Below are 19099 nucleotides of genomic sequence, written 5' to 3'. Positions count from 1 at the left end.
ATTGCTGTATTATTGGTCATATTATCTATGTTGCACTTCCATTCCTGTAAATAATTCATTTTATAATTTGAGGTTTGTAACTTTGTATCCCCTTCACCTTTTTCAGTCCTCCTCCTACCCCCTGATTTCACTTATATGTACAAAAAAAGGCCACAAACAATAATAAATAAATATTGGTATATATTTTAATAGCTGGTAGCAATGAGCAGACATATAAAAAAGAATAATTACCAAAATTTTTTGTGTGGAAAAGAATGAGTAGTGTGTCTCCTGCTTACACAAAATATATTGGTGAGAATAAATATGTAAATGCTTTTATAAATTAGAATCCTATTCATTGAAGTATGAATTTTAACATGATGTCTAGGATGACTGTATTTTTAAAAATTTATTTATCTTATAAAATGTAAACTAAGAAAACAAAAAGACTCATAAACACAGAGAACAGATTGCTGCTTACCACTGGCGATGCAGATGTAAATATGTGTAGGATGAGACGTACAAACTTTTAATATTAAGATAATTTAATCAGAGAGATGGAGGCACAGCACAGGCAGTAGAGTGCACGAAACTGTCATATAATTCCGTGGGGACACAGGAGCTGCGCTCACCGTGGTGAACATTTGGTCATGGGTACAATTTTTGGGTCACTTGGGTGTTCCTGTGAAACCAACATAATATTGAATCTCATCAATATTTCTTTAAAAAATTAAATTAAGAAATCAAATAAAACTAGGTCAGTAGTGTCTAAATGTGAGTGGAACTAGAAACAAATATATTCACATAATATTCAAATCCCATTGTCCTTAAAACAAATGTCAACATATGTGTAATTATTCAAGGATATATGAAGGTACAAAATTTTATATGATTGAAGCCCTTGTTCTTACTAAGACAATTTAATTTTTGAATTACATTTGTATTTACAATAATTTTAACTGAAGATCTAAAAATCATTACTTCTATATATGCTTCTGTCACTTTGAAAACTATATTTTTTAAATACCACATGTGCATAATAGGAAAACAGTTAAGATGATTATAAAATAAAATATAAACATTTTCAGTGGTTCAACCTCCATACTTATTTTATCTACTGGAAATTATTAAGAATATATTTGGTAAGATTAAATGTATAATATAAATGATACAAATTATCTGTAAAGATTTATTCATACAGATTAATCAAATTATTATCAATCATGTTTTTTGTAATACAGAATTTCTTTATATCCTTCCTTCTTTTCTTTCCTTTCTATTCTTCCTTGGTATCTTCCCTTCTCACAGCCTTTCTGCCAGCCTGTCTGTCTATCTTTTGAAAACTGCAGAAATTATTCTGGATGTCAATCTTTTCAAAAATTTTACTATTTCTTATATATTACATAAAACTAATAAAATATTGAATAGCTACCTGAGGGCTACTGCTCCTTAGCCTTACTTAGTTGAAATATAGTTAGTGTACACTTTATATTGTTTTCAGTGTACAACATAGTGATCTGACAATGTTATCCTTTGCTAAATGCTCACCATGAAAAATGTAGATACTATTTGTAGATACTATACAAGTATTCCACAATACCATTTATTATATTCCATATACTTTACTCTCATCCCATGGCTAATTTATTTTATAATTGGAAGCCTGCACCTCTATCTCTCCATGACCCACTCTGACCACACTGCCATCTGACCACACATTCCCCATGCTATATTTAATAAGAATCTCTGATGTTATTGTGGGATGGTTTTACTCTTCCTTCACATAGCCAAGATCTGTATCATGCTTTCGAGAAAAATCAAAGTATTTTCATGAAATTAAAGTCATGAAACTTAGGAAAGAAAATGATTATACTAACAACAATGTACTTGGATATAATTATTCAATCAGTGGGTGTTTAGTGAGTGAATAAGAAAGTGTGAAACAAAAAACATCTACCCTGTCAGTTCACAAAGATCAAGGCTTTACAGAAGCACAATTTCAGTTTTCTACATCTTTATATATTCAGTTTAAGAAAATTTTGTAGTAAATTTATGAAATTTTAAAAGGTACTATTACAAGAAAATTAATGTCTTGAGGCATTAAATATTAAATTGGCCAAGATTAGCTCTCTCATGGATACTATCCAGAGAACAGCTTTCTTAATTATATACCTTACCCCTTTGCCTGCGTTTAAAATGAAATTAACCTCATCTGAAGCTCTGTTCTTTTATCAAATGTTTACTTATTGGATTCACTATATGGAGAAAAAGTAAATTAGTTAATTAAGCAAAAATAATCTCTGATAAATCTTGAATTTTTTAAGATAGTTAAAATATTATCATTTCTTTAGTATAGTAATATCAAATATAATTACATTAAAAATTATGCACAGGAAGGTGTTTCTTATTAAGGCTCTATTGATAAAGAAGAAATGCATATCCTTCCTCTTTAACCCAGTGGATTGATAAGTAATCATTTAAAGCAGTCAAAAACGTCCTGAATTTCATCACTCTTCCTGCTTTGTTGAATCCTTACTGCCTGTTAGGTCCATGGACCAATATTTTAGGGGACACACATTCAGGTCTTTGGGTCAGAGAAATCCGTTTGATACAGCAGAACTTCACAGCCAGAGGATCTGGATGCACACTTGCATGTGGATGCACAATTTCTAGGGCTGAAATTAAACAATTACAAGCATTTATTTACACACACACTCTGTAATAGTAGAAATTCCACAACATTTATCTTCCCTGTTTAGTATTAAATTTTAACTAATTTATCCAAGGTATACATGTTAATACCATACTAACATCTTGACCAATATCAAATTATTGATTTTAGCTTAAAAAGTGCAGAATTTACTTCACATTTTCATTGCCTTTTCAGAGAGCTCATTCCCAATAAAAACATTCAACAGAGGGAAAGTAAAATAATCTGCCTAAAGGAAAAGAGGAACCAAAGCTAAAGCAAACTCCTCACTCACATACAGTGTGAATATTACAACTTATATTAGTTTATAGTAACCATGTTTTTCTTAGAAAAAAACAATAATTCGTCTAGGGAGAATATTATTGGCTTCTTCATAAATGTAAATTGTTACCACCCTAATAATTGGCCCTTGGAATATTCTAATAATAAGCACTTACTTATTTTATACTTATTCAATTTAACGTAAGTTGAAAGAAAGCTAAATTACAGAAGAGTAAAATTTTGTTTGTTGTAACTGTCTAGGTAAAATTTAACAAAGGATATTCAAGAATTGAATTGCAAGATAAAAGTAAACAGTTAAATAATGTTATGACATTTTTTCTGTAATCAGCTAAATCATTCTTTCAAAATATAATTATACCATCCACTTGTAAAAATTTGTATTTGTCATGCCAGACAAGTAAACTTTAACACAACCTTTACTCATTATTACATATCTTTATATCATTAGGACTATCCAAATGGAGTTTTGTTACAACACTTCAGGTCAAATTGAGCACAACTTCAAACTTATTTCAACCTGTAAAGTATAATACTTAAGTTGCTTTCTATCAGAATAATGATTTAATGTAAAACTAGTTTATATTCACTTAAAAATACATGTGTGCAGATGATACAATGTATATGTGCATTTAGTGAGTTTGGGTGAAGGGAGTATAAATATCCTATGGCAAAATGGTGTATTATGCCATTCCGATTTTTCTATATCTGTGTAACTGTTCAAGATAAAACATTAGGAAGAAATAAAGCATGAACATAAATATTACACTGACAAAAATGTGTTTCACAATCCAGCCCCTTGACCCCATTCCTATTCGATCTCCCTGTGATTGTAAAATTCTAAACTTTACCCTGTATTTTCATCTGGAAACATGCTATTTCCATTTACCCCAAGTAATTCAGCTAAATGGGCATCCTATGTTAACCATTTTTCTTTTATTTTAAATTTCTCTACTGATACATTAGAAGATTTGTAGTCTTTTTTATGTTTTTATGGCTTCTACTGTACTTTATGAAATAGATTTTATCTTCAATTGCTTTTTCTGTTACCTTCACCTTTTACAACTTCAGACAATAGAAATGGATACCCTATTATAATCAGGAACTGCCTATATATTTTCTCCGCTATCCTCTCAAATCCTCTTTTTCTCTCCTTTGTTGGAAGTTGCTTGACTAATGCATTCGTTGGAAACCATAACTTTGAATCAAAACACACCCATAAAAAATGTGGCTGAAGCAAAATTAGAGATTTTCTTTCACAGTAAAGAAATGGGTGAGATTCCACCATCAAACATGACCGGGCACCTGTAGGTTTCTCCTCAGCATTCTAAGCACGTGGCTCTAATTCTCAGGAATCAAAGCAAGTCTGGCAGCTGCATCCATCCCTGCACCCATCCACTGTAGCTCCAAACGTTTGCAATCAGTGGACGGCAGCCCCAGTCGTCGCATCCGGGTCCTAGCACCTGCATGGAGGAAAGGGCATGTGAGCTGCACTGAGACCCTTGGAAGAATGCTTTGTGGAAGCAGTTCTAAAAGTTTCTACTTAATGTATATTTGAAAAGGTCGTGTTATCTGGACACCTTCAGATGTCAAGGAGTCCTGGACATATGGTTTTCATTTGAGTCAAATCTTTGTAAAGCGACCAGCAGTGTCAAGACCTGCATATATTCTAAGTTCTTACTCATATACTTATACTAAAAAATTAGCATGCTCTCTATATACATACATATGCTTATACATATATATTTAATTTTAAACTGTATATATTCATATCCAGGCAGAAGTATTTGCTTAACCATCAGGCTTACATAACACATTACAATCTCCTTTAGTCTGACTTTTCATTTGTTAGTTTAGTAAATTATGAGTTGTCCACTAATATTTACTCTCTTTTTAATGATGGGCTTATGGTTGGAGAGGTAGAATTATCTATGCAAACCTCATCAGCAAAAAAGACATCCAGAATAATGGGTACAAGTTCCATTATCTTGTATTTAGATGGTCAATCTTATAAAAAGTTCAAGTTGATGCAATATAGCAAATTTGATATGTGTATATTCCATGTCATAATAGTAAACAAGGTAGGAAATTGAACACTACATTCTTATTTGTAATATGTTAATATTTGTATATTGTCAAAATAATTGCTTTTATGCACCTATGATTTAACATTTCGTTGTTCATAAATAGTTCCTTATCTATGATTATATATTCAACTCTTAGTTTTTTGGACCTGTTTCTCTGAATTTCTCCCTCAATGAATGGAACATTAAAGTTACAATTCTTGTTTAAGAAATAATAGCGATTTTCACTATTAAAATCACTACTAAAATAAAAGTACATAAAAAGAGTATGGAAACATAAACTCATGCTGCTTGTTTCACTCAGCGTTAATTCTTTTGGATTTCATACAAATTATTGCACATATTGTAGTAAATTTTTATTGCCAAGCAGTAACTTTTTATATATGTATCTTTGAAGAACATTTGTATTATTTCCTGATTTTGATGATTCCAAATAAATGGCTATTGATTGATATTGTATGCAGACTGGTATATATAATTTTATACTTCTCCAAGAAAGCTAGGGCTATGATTTCTGGGTCATGAGTATATGTTCACGGTATTAGAAACTGACCACATTTTTCAGATTAGTTACAGCATTTTACATTGCCACCAACAGTGCATGAGAGATTCAGTTGTTCATCCTCACACCCATTTGATATGGTCACTATGTTGTATTTTACTGCTGGTTCCATATGTAACCTTGATTTGCATTTCCATGTCTATTGATCCTGAACATCTTCTTTTCCTTACTTACCATTTATCACATCAGTGAAGTGACTATCCATTTTTTTAATTGTGTCATTTAGTTTATACTGGAATACAGGGTGATTTCTTTCTAATTTATTTTCATTAAACTATAGCAGAAATAAAATATTATATTGGTTTCAGTTATGCAATACTATGATTCTACAGTTAAACCCACTATTAAAACCTCATCCCAACTAGTACACTTACTATGTGTCAACATAGGAAGATGTTAAAGAATCACTGTATTCTGCATACTGCACTTCCAACTTGTGATCAACTTATGATTGAGATTTTGGGCCTATTTATCTGCCTCACCCACACTATCCACCCACACTAACCTCTCCCCCATGGTAACTTCCAGACCTCTCTCGGTGTCTATAAATCTACTTTTATTTTAATTTTGATTTCTTTTTTTTCCAATTCCATACATAAGTGATATCACACGGTATTTCCCTTTATCCACCTGGTTTACTTCATATAGCATAATACTTTCTGAATCCATCCATATGGTTGCAAATGGCAGGATTTCTTTCTTTTTTATGGATGAATAATATTCCATTGTGTATATGTACCACCTCTTCTTTATTCATTAATCTGATTATGGATGCTTAAATTAGGTTGCTTCCATATACTGGCTGTTGTAAACAACACAGAAATAAACACAGGGATGCACATATCATTATGAAACAGGGATTTTGAATTCTTTTCGTAAATACCTGGAAGTGGACTTACTGGGTCATATGGAATTTCTATTTTTAGTTGCTTAGGACTCTCCATATTTCTTTCCATAGTGTCTGCATCAATTTACATTCCCACCAGCAGTGCAGGAAGGCTTGCTTTTCTCCACATCCTCCCCAATGTTTATTTCCTGTCTTTTAGATAGTGGCCACTCTAACTGGCGTGAGATTAGAGCTCCTGTGCTTTGGTTTGCATTTCCCTGGTGACAGACAATGTGCCAATAACTGTCAGGAATGAAAATAAAATGAAACATTCCCAGATAAAGGAAAATTATTCATCATGAGAAGACTTATTGTAAAACAATTGTAAAATTATTAGAAACAAATTGGAAATTTTATCAAAAATAAATATGGAATAATAGAAGAAATGAAGAGTGGCAGAAAAGCTAAAGAGATTATATTTGCTTGAGTTCTTTGAAATAAGGTTGTCGATAAATTTCAAGAGCTCAAGTTTCTTCTGTAGGTTTACAATGGTTATATTTTAAAAACATAGAAAAACACAGAGAGGTAAGTAAAATGGCTTAGTTTTAGGTAAAATTCTACACTCAACTTAAAATGGAAATATACTATTTTGAGGTTATCTGTGAAAAAATGAACGTATGTCATGCAAAGAAATATTCCTTTTAATTTTGTTTTATCCTTATTGAAATATAATTGATATACAATATCATACTGATTTCAGATGTGCAGCATAATGATTTAACACACACACACACACACACACACACACATGCACGTTAATGTACATACCTAATGTTCACTATGAAAAGTGTAGTTTTCTGTCAACAGACAACAGAATTAGAATACTGACATTATTTCCCATCCTTTTTTCCATTCTTGTGATAAATTTATTTTATGATCAGAATGCTGTACCTTTTCATTCTCTTCACTGATTTTGGCAGTCTCCCCAACCTCCTGCTCATGACAATACAGACTGTTCTTTGTGTTCATTAGTCTATTTCTGTTTTGTTTGTTGTTTTTTGATTCCACATATAAGTTAAATCATGTGGTATGTGTCTTTTCCTATTTGACTTATTTAAATTGACATACTCTCTAGGTCCAACTATTTTACTGCAAATGACAGTATTGATTTATTTTATATTGTTGAGTTGCACACATCCCTTATTTTCTTCTTACATTCATTTATCAAAGGACACATATTTCTTCCATATCTTATTATTGTAAATTATGTCACAATAAGCATAGTAGTACATATGTAATTTTGAATTAGTGGTAGGAATATTCTGAAAATTCTCCCTCAAATTTCTGTGTCTATCACTGAAACCTGTGAATATGATGAGATGTCAATTCCATGACATTGTGATCTTATATGGCACAACTGACCATAAGATGAGAAAATTACCCTGCATTATCTATGTATTTTCAAAGGAATTTCATGATAACTTAAAATAAGAGAACTTTATTTTACTAGTATCAGAAGAATAAGTCAAAAGTATGTGAAATATGAGAATTATGACATGTTGCTCTCTTTGAATACAAAAATGCCACAAAGAAAGTACCATAAAAGTTAACATACAATAGCTATGAGAAGTATAGGCACACATGTCCTCAACAATGAGCAAATCATATCCACCAGCATACAGAAGGTGACAAATATCATTTACATGAAAACAACTGCATTTGATATCAGACTTATTGCAGAAAGACTAAATAATAGATGAATACCTAAATACTAGAATAAGGAACAAGGTAAAGATGTCAATCCCTATGAACCGCATTCAACAGTGTGTAGTATATGTCCTAGCAATTTAATAAGATTAGAACTGTAAACAGAACGATAGAATTATAAAGAAGAATATAAATGTTCCTGTTATGAGATAATATGACTTTCAATGTAAAACAATCAAGAGAAATCTGCACCAAAATTACCTCCTAGAATTAGTATCAGTTTAGTAAAGTCACAGGACAGGTTTTCAACATGAAAGTGCATCATATTTCTCCTTGGTAGCAATAAGAATTTGGTAGGCAAACAATACAGTTGACAATAACTCCAAAGCTAATTGAAATATCAGGTAATTATGTAAATAGGTTCAGGATCAGTATGATGGAAACCTCCAAATATCAGTGAAAGATATGAAACAATTAATTAAGCAGAAGGACATACCATGTTCATGAACTGTAAGAAAACACAATAAAGATTTTATTTCTTATCCTATTAATCTATGCTTTTTTCATAGTTACAGTCAATTCACAAATGGATTTTTATACATCTAGACAAACCGACAGTAATGCTTATGTGGACTGGACAGAGAAACTCTAATATATGAAACAATTCAAAAAATAAAAAGTTTGGATGTATCAGTCTATCCAATTTCAGACTTACTATGAGGGTACAATTAAAACTTTGGGGTATTAGTGAATAGATAGAGAAATAGGTCACTGGACACATGTACATAGTCCAGAAAAAGATCCATGCACATGTGGTCATTTGTTCATTGAGAAAGATACTATAAAGCAATTTAATGGAGACTGGTTACCAAATTAATTGAAAAAAGAAATCATAAAATTATAACACTATAAAGAAAGCACAAATAAAATTTTAACTACCTGATTACAGAGAATGCCTAAAATGACACCAAAGAAAAATTGATAAAATGACTGAAAAAACATACTTTATCAAAATTAAAATTCAGTGATCTAACAACTGCAAAGGCACAATCCAAGAAAGTAGTGGTTGTAAGCATAACTTTATTAAAATTTAAACATCTGCTCTCCAAAAGACAATGTCAAGATAATGAGAAGACAAGCCATGAATTAGGAGAAAATATTTTCAAAAGACATAGCTGACAAAGGACTGTTCCCTAAAACTACAAAGCACACTTACCACTGGGAAAATTAAACACACCACCAGTAAAAAAATAGTTCAAACATTGGTTTCAAGTATACAACATAATATTTGACAATTATATACATTATTAAATCCTCATCTAACTAGTACAGTTATTATCAATGTAGAAAGATACTATAAAACAATTGACAATATTCTTTATGTTGCTTAAGCAATATTTTTCAGGGGCATTCTTTGATTCATTGGTATTATTATTTTCAAATAACGCAATAATCAAGCAAATGCTAGCAATGGAGAGGAAAAGTGGATTTGAAAGGATGTAGAAAGAAATATATAGGGATTTTCTGGTTATAACCCAGTATCCACTTCTGTTGCCCAAAGGCCTAACAGGTAACCTAAAAAACTTAATGAAGTAAAAATCTATTTAATAAGTTCAATAGAAAAAATTAAAGATCTAAAAAGAGGTTTCAAATTAATGTGTGAATAAATAAATTTAAAAAATGAAAAATGGCTCACATAGATGCCCATATAGATCAATCAGAAATTGAATGTTTCTCAGTGAAAACAGTGGGTAAAGCAGAGTTTCACAGCCATAGGAAAGATTGAGTTGAAATGTTGGCATGGAGCTGCAGTGTGAAATTCAATTTTCTCAATGTCTTTTGTATGTTCATGTTTAAATTTTTCCTAATATTTTATTTTGAGCATTTATCCAATTACAGAAAATTGGAATGGTATAATGGACATCTATATACTCTTCACCTGAACTCACTAAATGCACATATATTGCTTAATCTACATGTATCTATTCTTAAAATTCATAGACATAAATTTTTTACATTAATCTATCATTCTGGTAGAAAAATAGTCAGCAATTATAGGTGGAAATAAGTTTGTAATTGCACTCAATTTGAGCCTGAAGGATTGTAACGACACCTTTCATGTGCATAGTCTAAACAGTAGAAACGTGTAATAATGCATAAAAATTGTAGTAAAGTTTACTTGTCTAACAATGAAAAATGCAAATTTTTATAAGTCAATGGTATAATTATAATTCGAAGAATGATTTAGATGATTACAGAAAAAAAGCATTATTTTACTCTTTATTTTTATATTGAAATTCTATTCTTGAACATCCTTTGATAAATCTAACCTTACATTACAACAAACAAAATTTTCACTCCTGTAGATTTCAGCTTTTTAAAATTTACATTAACTTGACCAAACATAAAATAAGTGCCTATTATTATTAATAAATTCTTCCTATTAGGTTGGTAGTAATTTATGAAGAAGACAAGAGTATTCTCTCTACAGTCCTCATTATTATTTTTACTCCCTAAGGGGAATATGGCTATAATATCAACTTTAGAATAAATTACAACATTCATCCAATATATACATGAGATTTCAGTTTGAATTTTGATGTTTCCTTTTATTGATTAGACCATTTCACTTTTTTTTTAATGCTTTATATCGGTAGCGAGTACTGTGAAACTGAAAAGACAATACAGATGTCTTAATTTCTGGACTTTTAAAGCTAAGATAAATAAGTAGGTATTTGTAAAGATGTTAATATGGTATAAAAATATATACATTTCAGAAATAGTTAACATAGACTATCAAATGGGTAAGACAAAGGGAATAATAAAAAATTTTGGATAGTTGATGTATAAATTAATGCCTGAAATTGTCTAACTAGAGCCCTAAATATTGTGCATGCCCAGTCAGGTACATACCCAAAATCCTGTTTATAAAATTCTGCTGTGTTAAATAAATTCTTCTGAACCATAGATGTGAATGTATGTTCCCTAAAAAACTAGTCCATGAGACCTAACAGACAGGAAAAATGTTACAAATCAAAAAGAGATACTAAATTTATAATAAATCAATAATAACAGAAAGACATTTTGATTACATTATAAGCAATCAATCCACTGAGTTTTTCAAAAGGAAGAATATAAACATCTTTAGAAATATAGATTTAGTAAGAACATCCTCCTATTTTTAAAGCAATTTAATATGTAATTATCTGTGATATTGACAAAATAATTATAAAATTTTAATTATCTTGTGGTCCAAGACTAATAGTGATTAATTTTGCTTCATTAATTAATGTTCTTTTTCTCTCAAAAGCAGATCCTTGAAGTAACTATTTACTAAAGGAAAAGGCTTCTTATATGTTCCATTCAGATTTGACCACATACAAATTGGTAAGTTATGTACATACAAGAGCTTGTTTTATGGATAATTCCCAAGAGGACCATAATCTTTGCCATATATCCCTTGCTATAACTCTCCTTATGTCAGACTGTTTATGAAAAGAAAAAGCAACTGATTTTAACATGTATTCTTCGTATACATATATGAATACAGTTACACCAATTAGTCTCACAAAGAAGGTGAGTAATTACTCTTCATAAGGATTTCTCTGAGTCTTTATTATATTTGCTATCACTCTCGGGTTAATAAGGAGTGTTATGGAACTTCTTTAATGCATTATTAGGAATACTATCACCCTTGCCTTTCTAATGAGGTGGCAAACACCTGTTTCATTATATTTGATTCACAAGAAAGGTGCTCTTAATGTGAACACAAGTTTTCTCCACAAATGAACAAACTCTGCACATTTTATGCCAAGAACAGAAGTTTGATTTAAAATTAAGGCAACAAAGTACAAAATTTAGAGTAGTATATTATTTGAAATAATGCATATTGATTATATAACCTGATGTAGAACTAACTTACGTATTTCTTAGAATGTTTTGGTTTATTTCTAATAATCCTTGTTAAACCAAGAGTCAAATTAATAAGTAGAGGTTTAAAGTAAAATGAACATTTCACGTAGAACTTAATATTTAATGCATCAAGATATTAATTTTTCTTGTAATAGAAAGTACCTTGAAAAATTTCAAAACTTTCTAAAATATTTCCAGAAAATGAATTTGTAAAGATGTAGAGAAATGAAAGTGTATTGCTCTGTAGAACTTTGACATTTGAGAATTTGTGAATTGACATGTAAATTGACAAGGTAGATTGTTTTTGTTTCAATCATTTTAATTCACTCACTAAAAACCTGCTGATTGAATAATGATATCCAAGCACTTTGTGGTTATTATAGTCATTTTCTTTTCCAAATTTCACAACTTTAACATGAAAATACATGTTCCTTCCCTCCCAAGCATGACACAGACCTGCTGTGCATTGAGGAAAGAATAAAATCATCCCCCAAGTAACATCAGAGTTCCTCTATTAAATATCACATGGGGAAGAGGGATGGGAGGGTAGTCAAAGTGGGTGAAGTGGGTAAAGAGGTGCAGGCTTCCAATTATAAAATAAATTAGCCACAGGGATAAAAGTACGGCACAGGGAATATAGTAAAAATTATTGTGGAATGTTTGTATGACACTACTTACAGATATTATCTACATTTATCATGGTGAGCATTTAACAAAGTATGAATTGTCAAAACACTATGTTAGACACAGAGACTAATATAACATTGTAGATTAACTATATGTCAATTAAACAAAGTTAAGGGGAAGTAGCCCTCAGGTAGATATACAATAGTTTAGGAGTCTTATAAGCTACATCAGATAGAGTAAGATTTTAAAAAGATTGCCAACCAAAATGAGTTCTGCAAGTTTCAAAAGACAGACAGACAGAAGGAAGGAAGGAAGGAAAAAAAGGAAGAAAGAAAAGAGATACAAAGAAATGTTGCATTAAAGAAAGCTGGTAGAAAATGATTTCATTCCGTTTGTAAAAATAAATCATTATATATAATTTGTATTACTTATACTATGCATTTTATCTGAGCAAATATATCATTAGCAATTTCCAGTAGACAAAATAAATGTGGAGGGGAACCATTGAAAATGAAGTTTGCATTTTATTATCTAATCATCTTCCTCTATCTCCGTCATCCATGTCTGATACTAAAAATCATATGGTTTACAATGTGACAGAACTATCCACAGAAGTATGGATTTTGAGACCTTCAGCTAGGTTGTTTTCATAGTCTTGCATTTATGATTATGAGGACTTTTTAAATACATACAAAAACAATTTAAAAATTAAAGGAGTTGATATGAACAAGAGCTTCAATCACCCATGATGTTTGTGGTCTCATATTTCCTTGAATCCACACATGTTGAAATGTTTGTTTTAAGGAGAGTGGGCATTGAGTGTCATGTGAATATATTTGTATTTAGTTTCATTCACATTTAGACACTAGCAACCATTTTATTCCTCCTTTATTCCTAAAAAACAGTATTGAAATATAGATGATTAACAATATTATGCTGGTTTCAGAAAACAATAAAGTGATCCAACAATTGTATACATAAAGAAATGCTCATCACAGTAAGTGTAGTTATCACAGGTCACCATAAATATATTGCTGTATTATTAGTTATATTACCTATGCTGTATTTTCATCCTTGTGACTAAATTAATAGAAGTCTGTGACTCTTTATCTTCTGCAACTATTTCACTTGCCTATCATGATAACCAGCAGTCTATTTTCTGCTTATGAGTCTATTTCTGTTTTGTTTTGTTTAATTTTATATACTTTAAATTTATCAAACTATACTAATTCTGGAAAATATCTGTTAAAATTAATACTCAAATGATTAAAATTCTAAGTCATAAAAGCATTTCCATATGTATTATTATGAACATATATACTTTGTCTAAGCAGAAGACACAACATTAATTCTTCTACACACACAAAAATAATTATTATTTTGTTATATGTCTATGTCTACTAGTTGCTAACAGTTATTAATATTAAATAAAATGCATATTTATTATTTAGTGGGGTTTGTGTTGTACATATAAGTGAAATCAGGAGGTGGGAAAATGGCAGAAATTGTGAAAGGGATGAAGAGGTAAAACTTCAAATTATAAAATGAGTTAGTCATAGGAATGGAAGTACAAATAGAGAATATAACCTATAATATTGTAATATTATGGTATGGTAACAGGGGATCTACACTTACTATGTGTCTTACTACTGAGTCACTCTGTTGTACAACTAAAGCCAATAAAATATGGTGAAAGAAGTATATTAAAAAATTATATACCTTGTAAAATACATAGCTTCTGCCTTCGAGGTACTTAAAATTAAGATAGTGCATAAAATTATCATGCTGAGATACTACAAAGGAAAATAAGGTAAATGACCAACTAGGTGTGAAGAACACACAAGTAGCTCCCACTGAATTGTGAAATCCCAAATATTGGTGAAAGGCTCACAAGAATTTTTACTGAAAAGATGAATATTTAAACATTTCCTTAGGGTCTCAGAGGGCTGACTCATTGTAAAGAACTGAAGTTGAGTATTCCAAAAACGACATGAAATGAGTAGGTGTTTTTAATAGTAGTTCTAATAGTTGGGCTCTCTAATTAAAATGGCTACCATATCATCATCAGCCATCCAAGAGTGACTTACCAAATTTTTAATCAATAGCCCCCTTGGCTTTTGTCTCCAACCCATTTTTTGCCTTCCTTCCCTCCAGAGACACTGCTGTGGAGAGAGGAGATGGACGGCTACAATCTCACCACCGTGACTCACTTTGTCCTCGCGGGGCTCTCTGACCTCCCCGAGGTGCGCTACCCTCTCTTTGTGGTCTTTGCCGTTACCTACCAGGTCACTTTGGTGGGAAATGGGGCCATTCTCTTGGCCATCGGGATGGAGAAAACGCTGCAGACACCCATGTATTACTTTCTGGCCAATCTGTCCCTCTTAGACATATTCTGCCCATCAGCTACTGTCCCCAAGATGCTGGACAACCTCCTGACTGGAAATCACAGCATTTCCTTCCTGGGCTGTGCTTTGCAGCTTTATTTCCTGGTGGCCCTGGCGGGGACTGAAGTCTTCCTTCTCGCTGTCATGGCTTATGACCGGTACATGGCCATCTGCTTTCCCCTCCGTTATGCCCTCATCATGACCAAGGCTCGCTGTGCCCAGCTGGCAGCTGGGACCTGGGAAGCAGGGTTTCTCAATTCCCTCCTTCATACGATGTCCACCTTCCGCCTGTCTTTCTGCAAGTCCAATCGGGTTAACCAGTACTACTGTGACATCCCCCAAGTGGTGGCCCTCTCCTGCTCATCCACCTATACGGCAGAAATGCTTGTTTTAGTGGTAGCAGGTATCTCGGGAATTGGTGCCTTCCTAACCACCTTCATCTCTTACATTTCCATCATATCCACCATCCTAAAGATCCAGTCGGTGGAAGGGAAGCGCAAAGCCTTCTCCACATGTGCCTCCCACCTCCTGGTGGTCTGTTTGTTCTATGGCACAGCCATCTTCACCTATGTCCACCCCTCTTCAAGTCACCACTCCCCAGACAGGGATAGACTCATCGCCATGCTCTACGGGGTTGTCACCCCAATGCTAAACCCCATGATCTACAGCTTGAGGAACACAGAGGTGAAAGGGGCACTCGGCAGGGTCTTATGTCACTGAGCATGTTTACAGTGAGTGTAAGAGTAAAAAATAATGACTCAATACTCATTTTAGAATAAATTTATAGGAAGAATTCATATAAAATAATTTTAATTGACACAGAATAAATATTTAAAGGCACATTGAAATTTATACAGATGCAAAGATAGACATAAATTTGATCTGTTAGTCTACATATGTATGTATGTATATGTCTATCTCAATCTAGTGAAACTTAATGTATGTCATCCAATAACAGAAATTTTCATGAGTAGCAGAGAACACTAATAAAGAAAGATAAACTGAGCCTTCTCAGTTAATTTGGATTTATGATCACATCTATACCCATAACCATAGCTATACCAATACCATCTATAAGTTTTTATATCTACTTTCAAATCTGTATCTAAATGTCTACCCATAGATTTTCTTCAATTCTTTGCCTTATGTGAGTGAATGCCTATGCCTTCTGTCCATAGCATTATCATTTCACTCACCCTGTCTTTCAGTTTTTGCTTCCACTCACTAGAAACCTGCTTTTCCCCCTTTTCTGGTGACCCTGCACATTCTCAGATCTGCTTGTCTTCCAGAGAGGACTTACTTTGTCCTTGATTTGGATACTTACTTCAGTTCAGTATATTACTGTCATCTTACCTTCAACGTGTTCAAAATCAGAAACAGTATCTTCTAACACACACACACCTTACCAGCTGCCATGAATTTTGGGTTCAATTTTCCCCAACTACACAGACTAAAATTCCTGAAAGTAGACTCTGCTTTGCCTTGAGACCAGATGTTCTGTTCAGTGTGACTAGAGAGCTGTTGGGTCTGAGTGGATGGTGTACTCTGCACACTCAATTCCCTTTTCCTGTCACCTCTGGAAATATGAATATTTTCTCTCAATGCTTCTTATGTGATATATTTTTTATCTACAATCATGGATCATTTTCTCCAGAGTTTTCCTCAACCCTGGAATCCCAATTACCTTAGAGATTTAGTCCCTAGTCAGATGGTCTCTTTCTGCATTTCTGTTTCTCTTTTTACTCTTTGGGTTCAATATCTTTCTCCTCCTCTTTTCTGCATTCTGTCCTTCCTTTATCACTTCTGAATTGTTCTTGCATTACTCAAAGACATCCTGTTATAACCCATTCTCTGGACTGTAATTAATTTTCCAAGTCATTTTCAAATCTTTATGAAATGATTGCCTCATCATGTGTACTTGTATCGCATCAGCTAGGCTGTGTGCACCTTGCCTGCTATGCTTCAGAAACAATTTCATTTTCCAAAAGTCAGCATTTTCTTGAAATATATCATGTACAGCATTCCAGGGATACTCATAGTAGTGACTGGTGCTGCAGTCGGGGACCGCAAAAATAAGAAACCGAGTCAGAATGACGTTTAATGCAGAGGGCTTAGACTTCCTCTGGACACTGAGTGCCAAGTCCGTGCTCCCGCGCTTTAACTAAGTTACAGCAAGCAAAAAGACAGGCATCGATTCATGAACATAGGATGAGCTTTTTCATCAAGCTAAACAACTGTAAACTAATCACTTCTTAAAGTTTCTTGTGTCCCGTAAAGTCATCTGGAAACGTGAGCCTCACGGTGTGCTCCTCATCTGGGTTTGCCTCAGAAAGGATCCCGAGAACTGTTTGCAGTTATTGTCACACAGCTCATGACTCACACCAGATTCCAAGAGGCAGCACCTATTGTTCTTTTCTCTCAGATTGGTTTTGGCTACAGATGAAGCTTAAGCAGGGACTAAATTGCAGCAAGGTTAACTGCTGGGATATCTACAGACAGGTCAACTGTCTGTCATTTGACTTTATACAGTGGGGAAATCCATATAGTCCTTAAGAAAGAAGTAATGTAATAGTGCTACTTTAGCATTTTAAATCTTATATTTGCTTTGTATTATTTCTCATTTTATTACCTGTCATAGAGTTTGCATATGGTATGAAAGAATCCAGTCCTCATTATATAAAATAATAATACATGGATTTGTTAATTACAAAAAGGAAATGGAGAGCATTCCATTAGATGAGAACAAACATATTAACATGAGACATTTACTTTTCTTTTTTTAATTTTTTTTATTAAAGTATGATTGATATACACAGTTATGAAGGTTTCACATAAAAAAACAATGTGGTTACTACATTTACCCATATTATTAAGTCCCCACCCACACCCCAATGCAGTCACTGTCCATCAGTGCAGCAAGATGCAAGAGATCAACTATGAGACATTTACTTTTATGTCTCAGCTTTTAATCCCACAGCAAGAAACCAAATTGACCATCCAATACAGACCCTGTACATAAAGATGTGTGCATTTTATTGTATGTACATCAATAAATAGACATAAACAAGAGAAAGAAAATCCTTAAGATTCAAGCAAAAACTGTTGAATCAGTAAACTAATAAAGTAAACTCAGAGAGTGCAAATACACATATAAATATCTAATGCATTTTGATAAATAAATAATTAGCTAGCTATAAAGGAAATGATATTCCCATTTACAATAGCATCACAAATATATTTTGAATATGTTTAACCAAGAAAGTATAACATCTGCATACTGAAAAGTATAAGACATTAGTGAGAGAAATTTAAAACATACAAATATATAAGATATCCCATGTTCATATACTGGGAGAATTCATATTGTTAACATGTCCATACCACCCAAAGCTATCTACAGATTCAAAGAAATTCATATCAAAATTTCAGTGTCCTTGCTTACTTAAATAGAAGTCAAAACTCTCCTCATCATATGGAATATAATAGAAAGAAAATAGACATCATTCTTCTTTAATTCAAACAATATTATGAAGCTGTGTTATTCAAAACAGTATGGAACCATTTTATAAAAGTGTATAATAACAGACACATAGACCAATGGAATAGAATTAAGATGCCAGATATGAGCATACACGTATGAACAGGTAATGTGTGATAAGGCAGCCAAGAAACATGACCGATAAAGGATAGTGTCATAATACAGGTGATGGACATGTTAGCCAACCGGATGGTGGCAAATATATCTCAGAATATATGTGTATCAAGCTATCATGTTTTACACCTAAGCCTTACACAGTGTTATATCGGCTTTATCTCAGTAATGCTAAGGAAAATGATGCTATTATAAATTATGTGTCTCCATTTCTCCACAATAATTCCTATACCTAAACGTTCCATTGTCAATCCACTGTAAATTCAAATTACATATTGTTCCCAGGGATTCATTAATAATTAATTAATTAGTAACTTCTTAATTAGTCTCCATGGTACTGGCAGATAAATGATGCACTAATGTGTAAAGGATTACTC

At 32.5% G+C, this 19099-nt stretch overlaps 1 protein-coding gene across 1 annotated transcript; it reads left to right on the top strand.

The window, feature by feature from the left end:
- The first annotated feature begins 14863 nt into the window (after positions 1–14863).
- Positions 14864–15790, top strand: LOC130680491 (olfactory receptor 5V1-like). Its single transcript, XM_057491138.1, has one exon. It carries the CDS (start codon positions 14864–14866, stop codon positions 15788–15790), a length of 927 nt encoding a protein of 308 aa, XP_057347121.1.
- The last annotated feature ends 3309 nt before the right edge of the window (positions 15791–19099 follow it).

This window comes from Manis pentadactyla, chromosome 13 (assembly GCF_030020395.1).
Source record: "Manis pentadactyla isolate mManPen7 chromosome 13, mManPen7.hap1, whole genome shotgun sequence".
NCBI lineage: Eukaryota > Metazoa > Chordata > Mammalia > Pholidota > Manidae > Manis > Manis pentadactyla.
The sequence above is the reverse complement of the archived record's forward strand: the minus strand, read 5'-3'. Positions and strand labels throughout refer to the sequence as shown.

What these genes read in the sequence shown, in the direction of transcription:
- LOC130680491 (XM_057491138.1), top strand. Translation starts at nt 14,864, where the DNA reads ATGGACGGCTACAATCTCACCACCGTGACTCACTTTGTCCTCGCGGGG.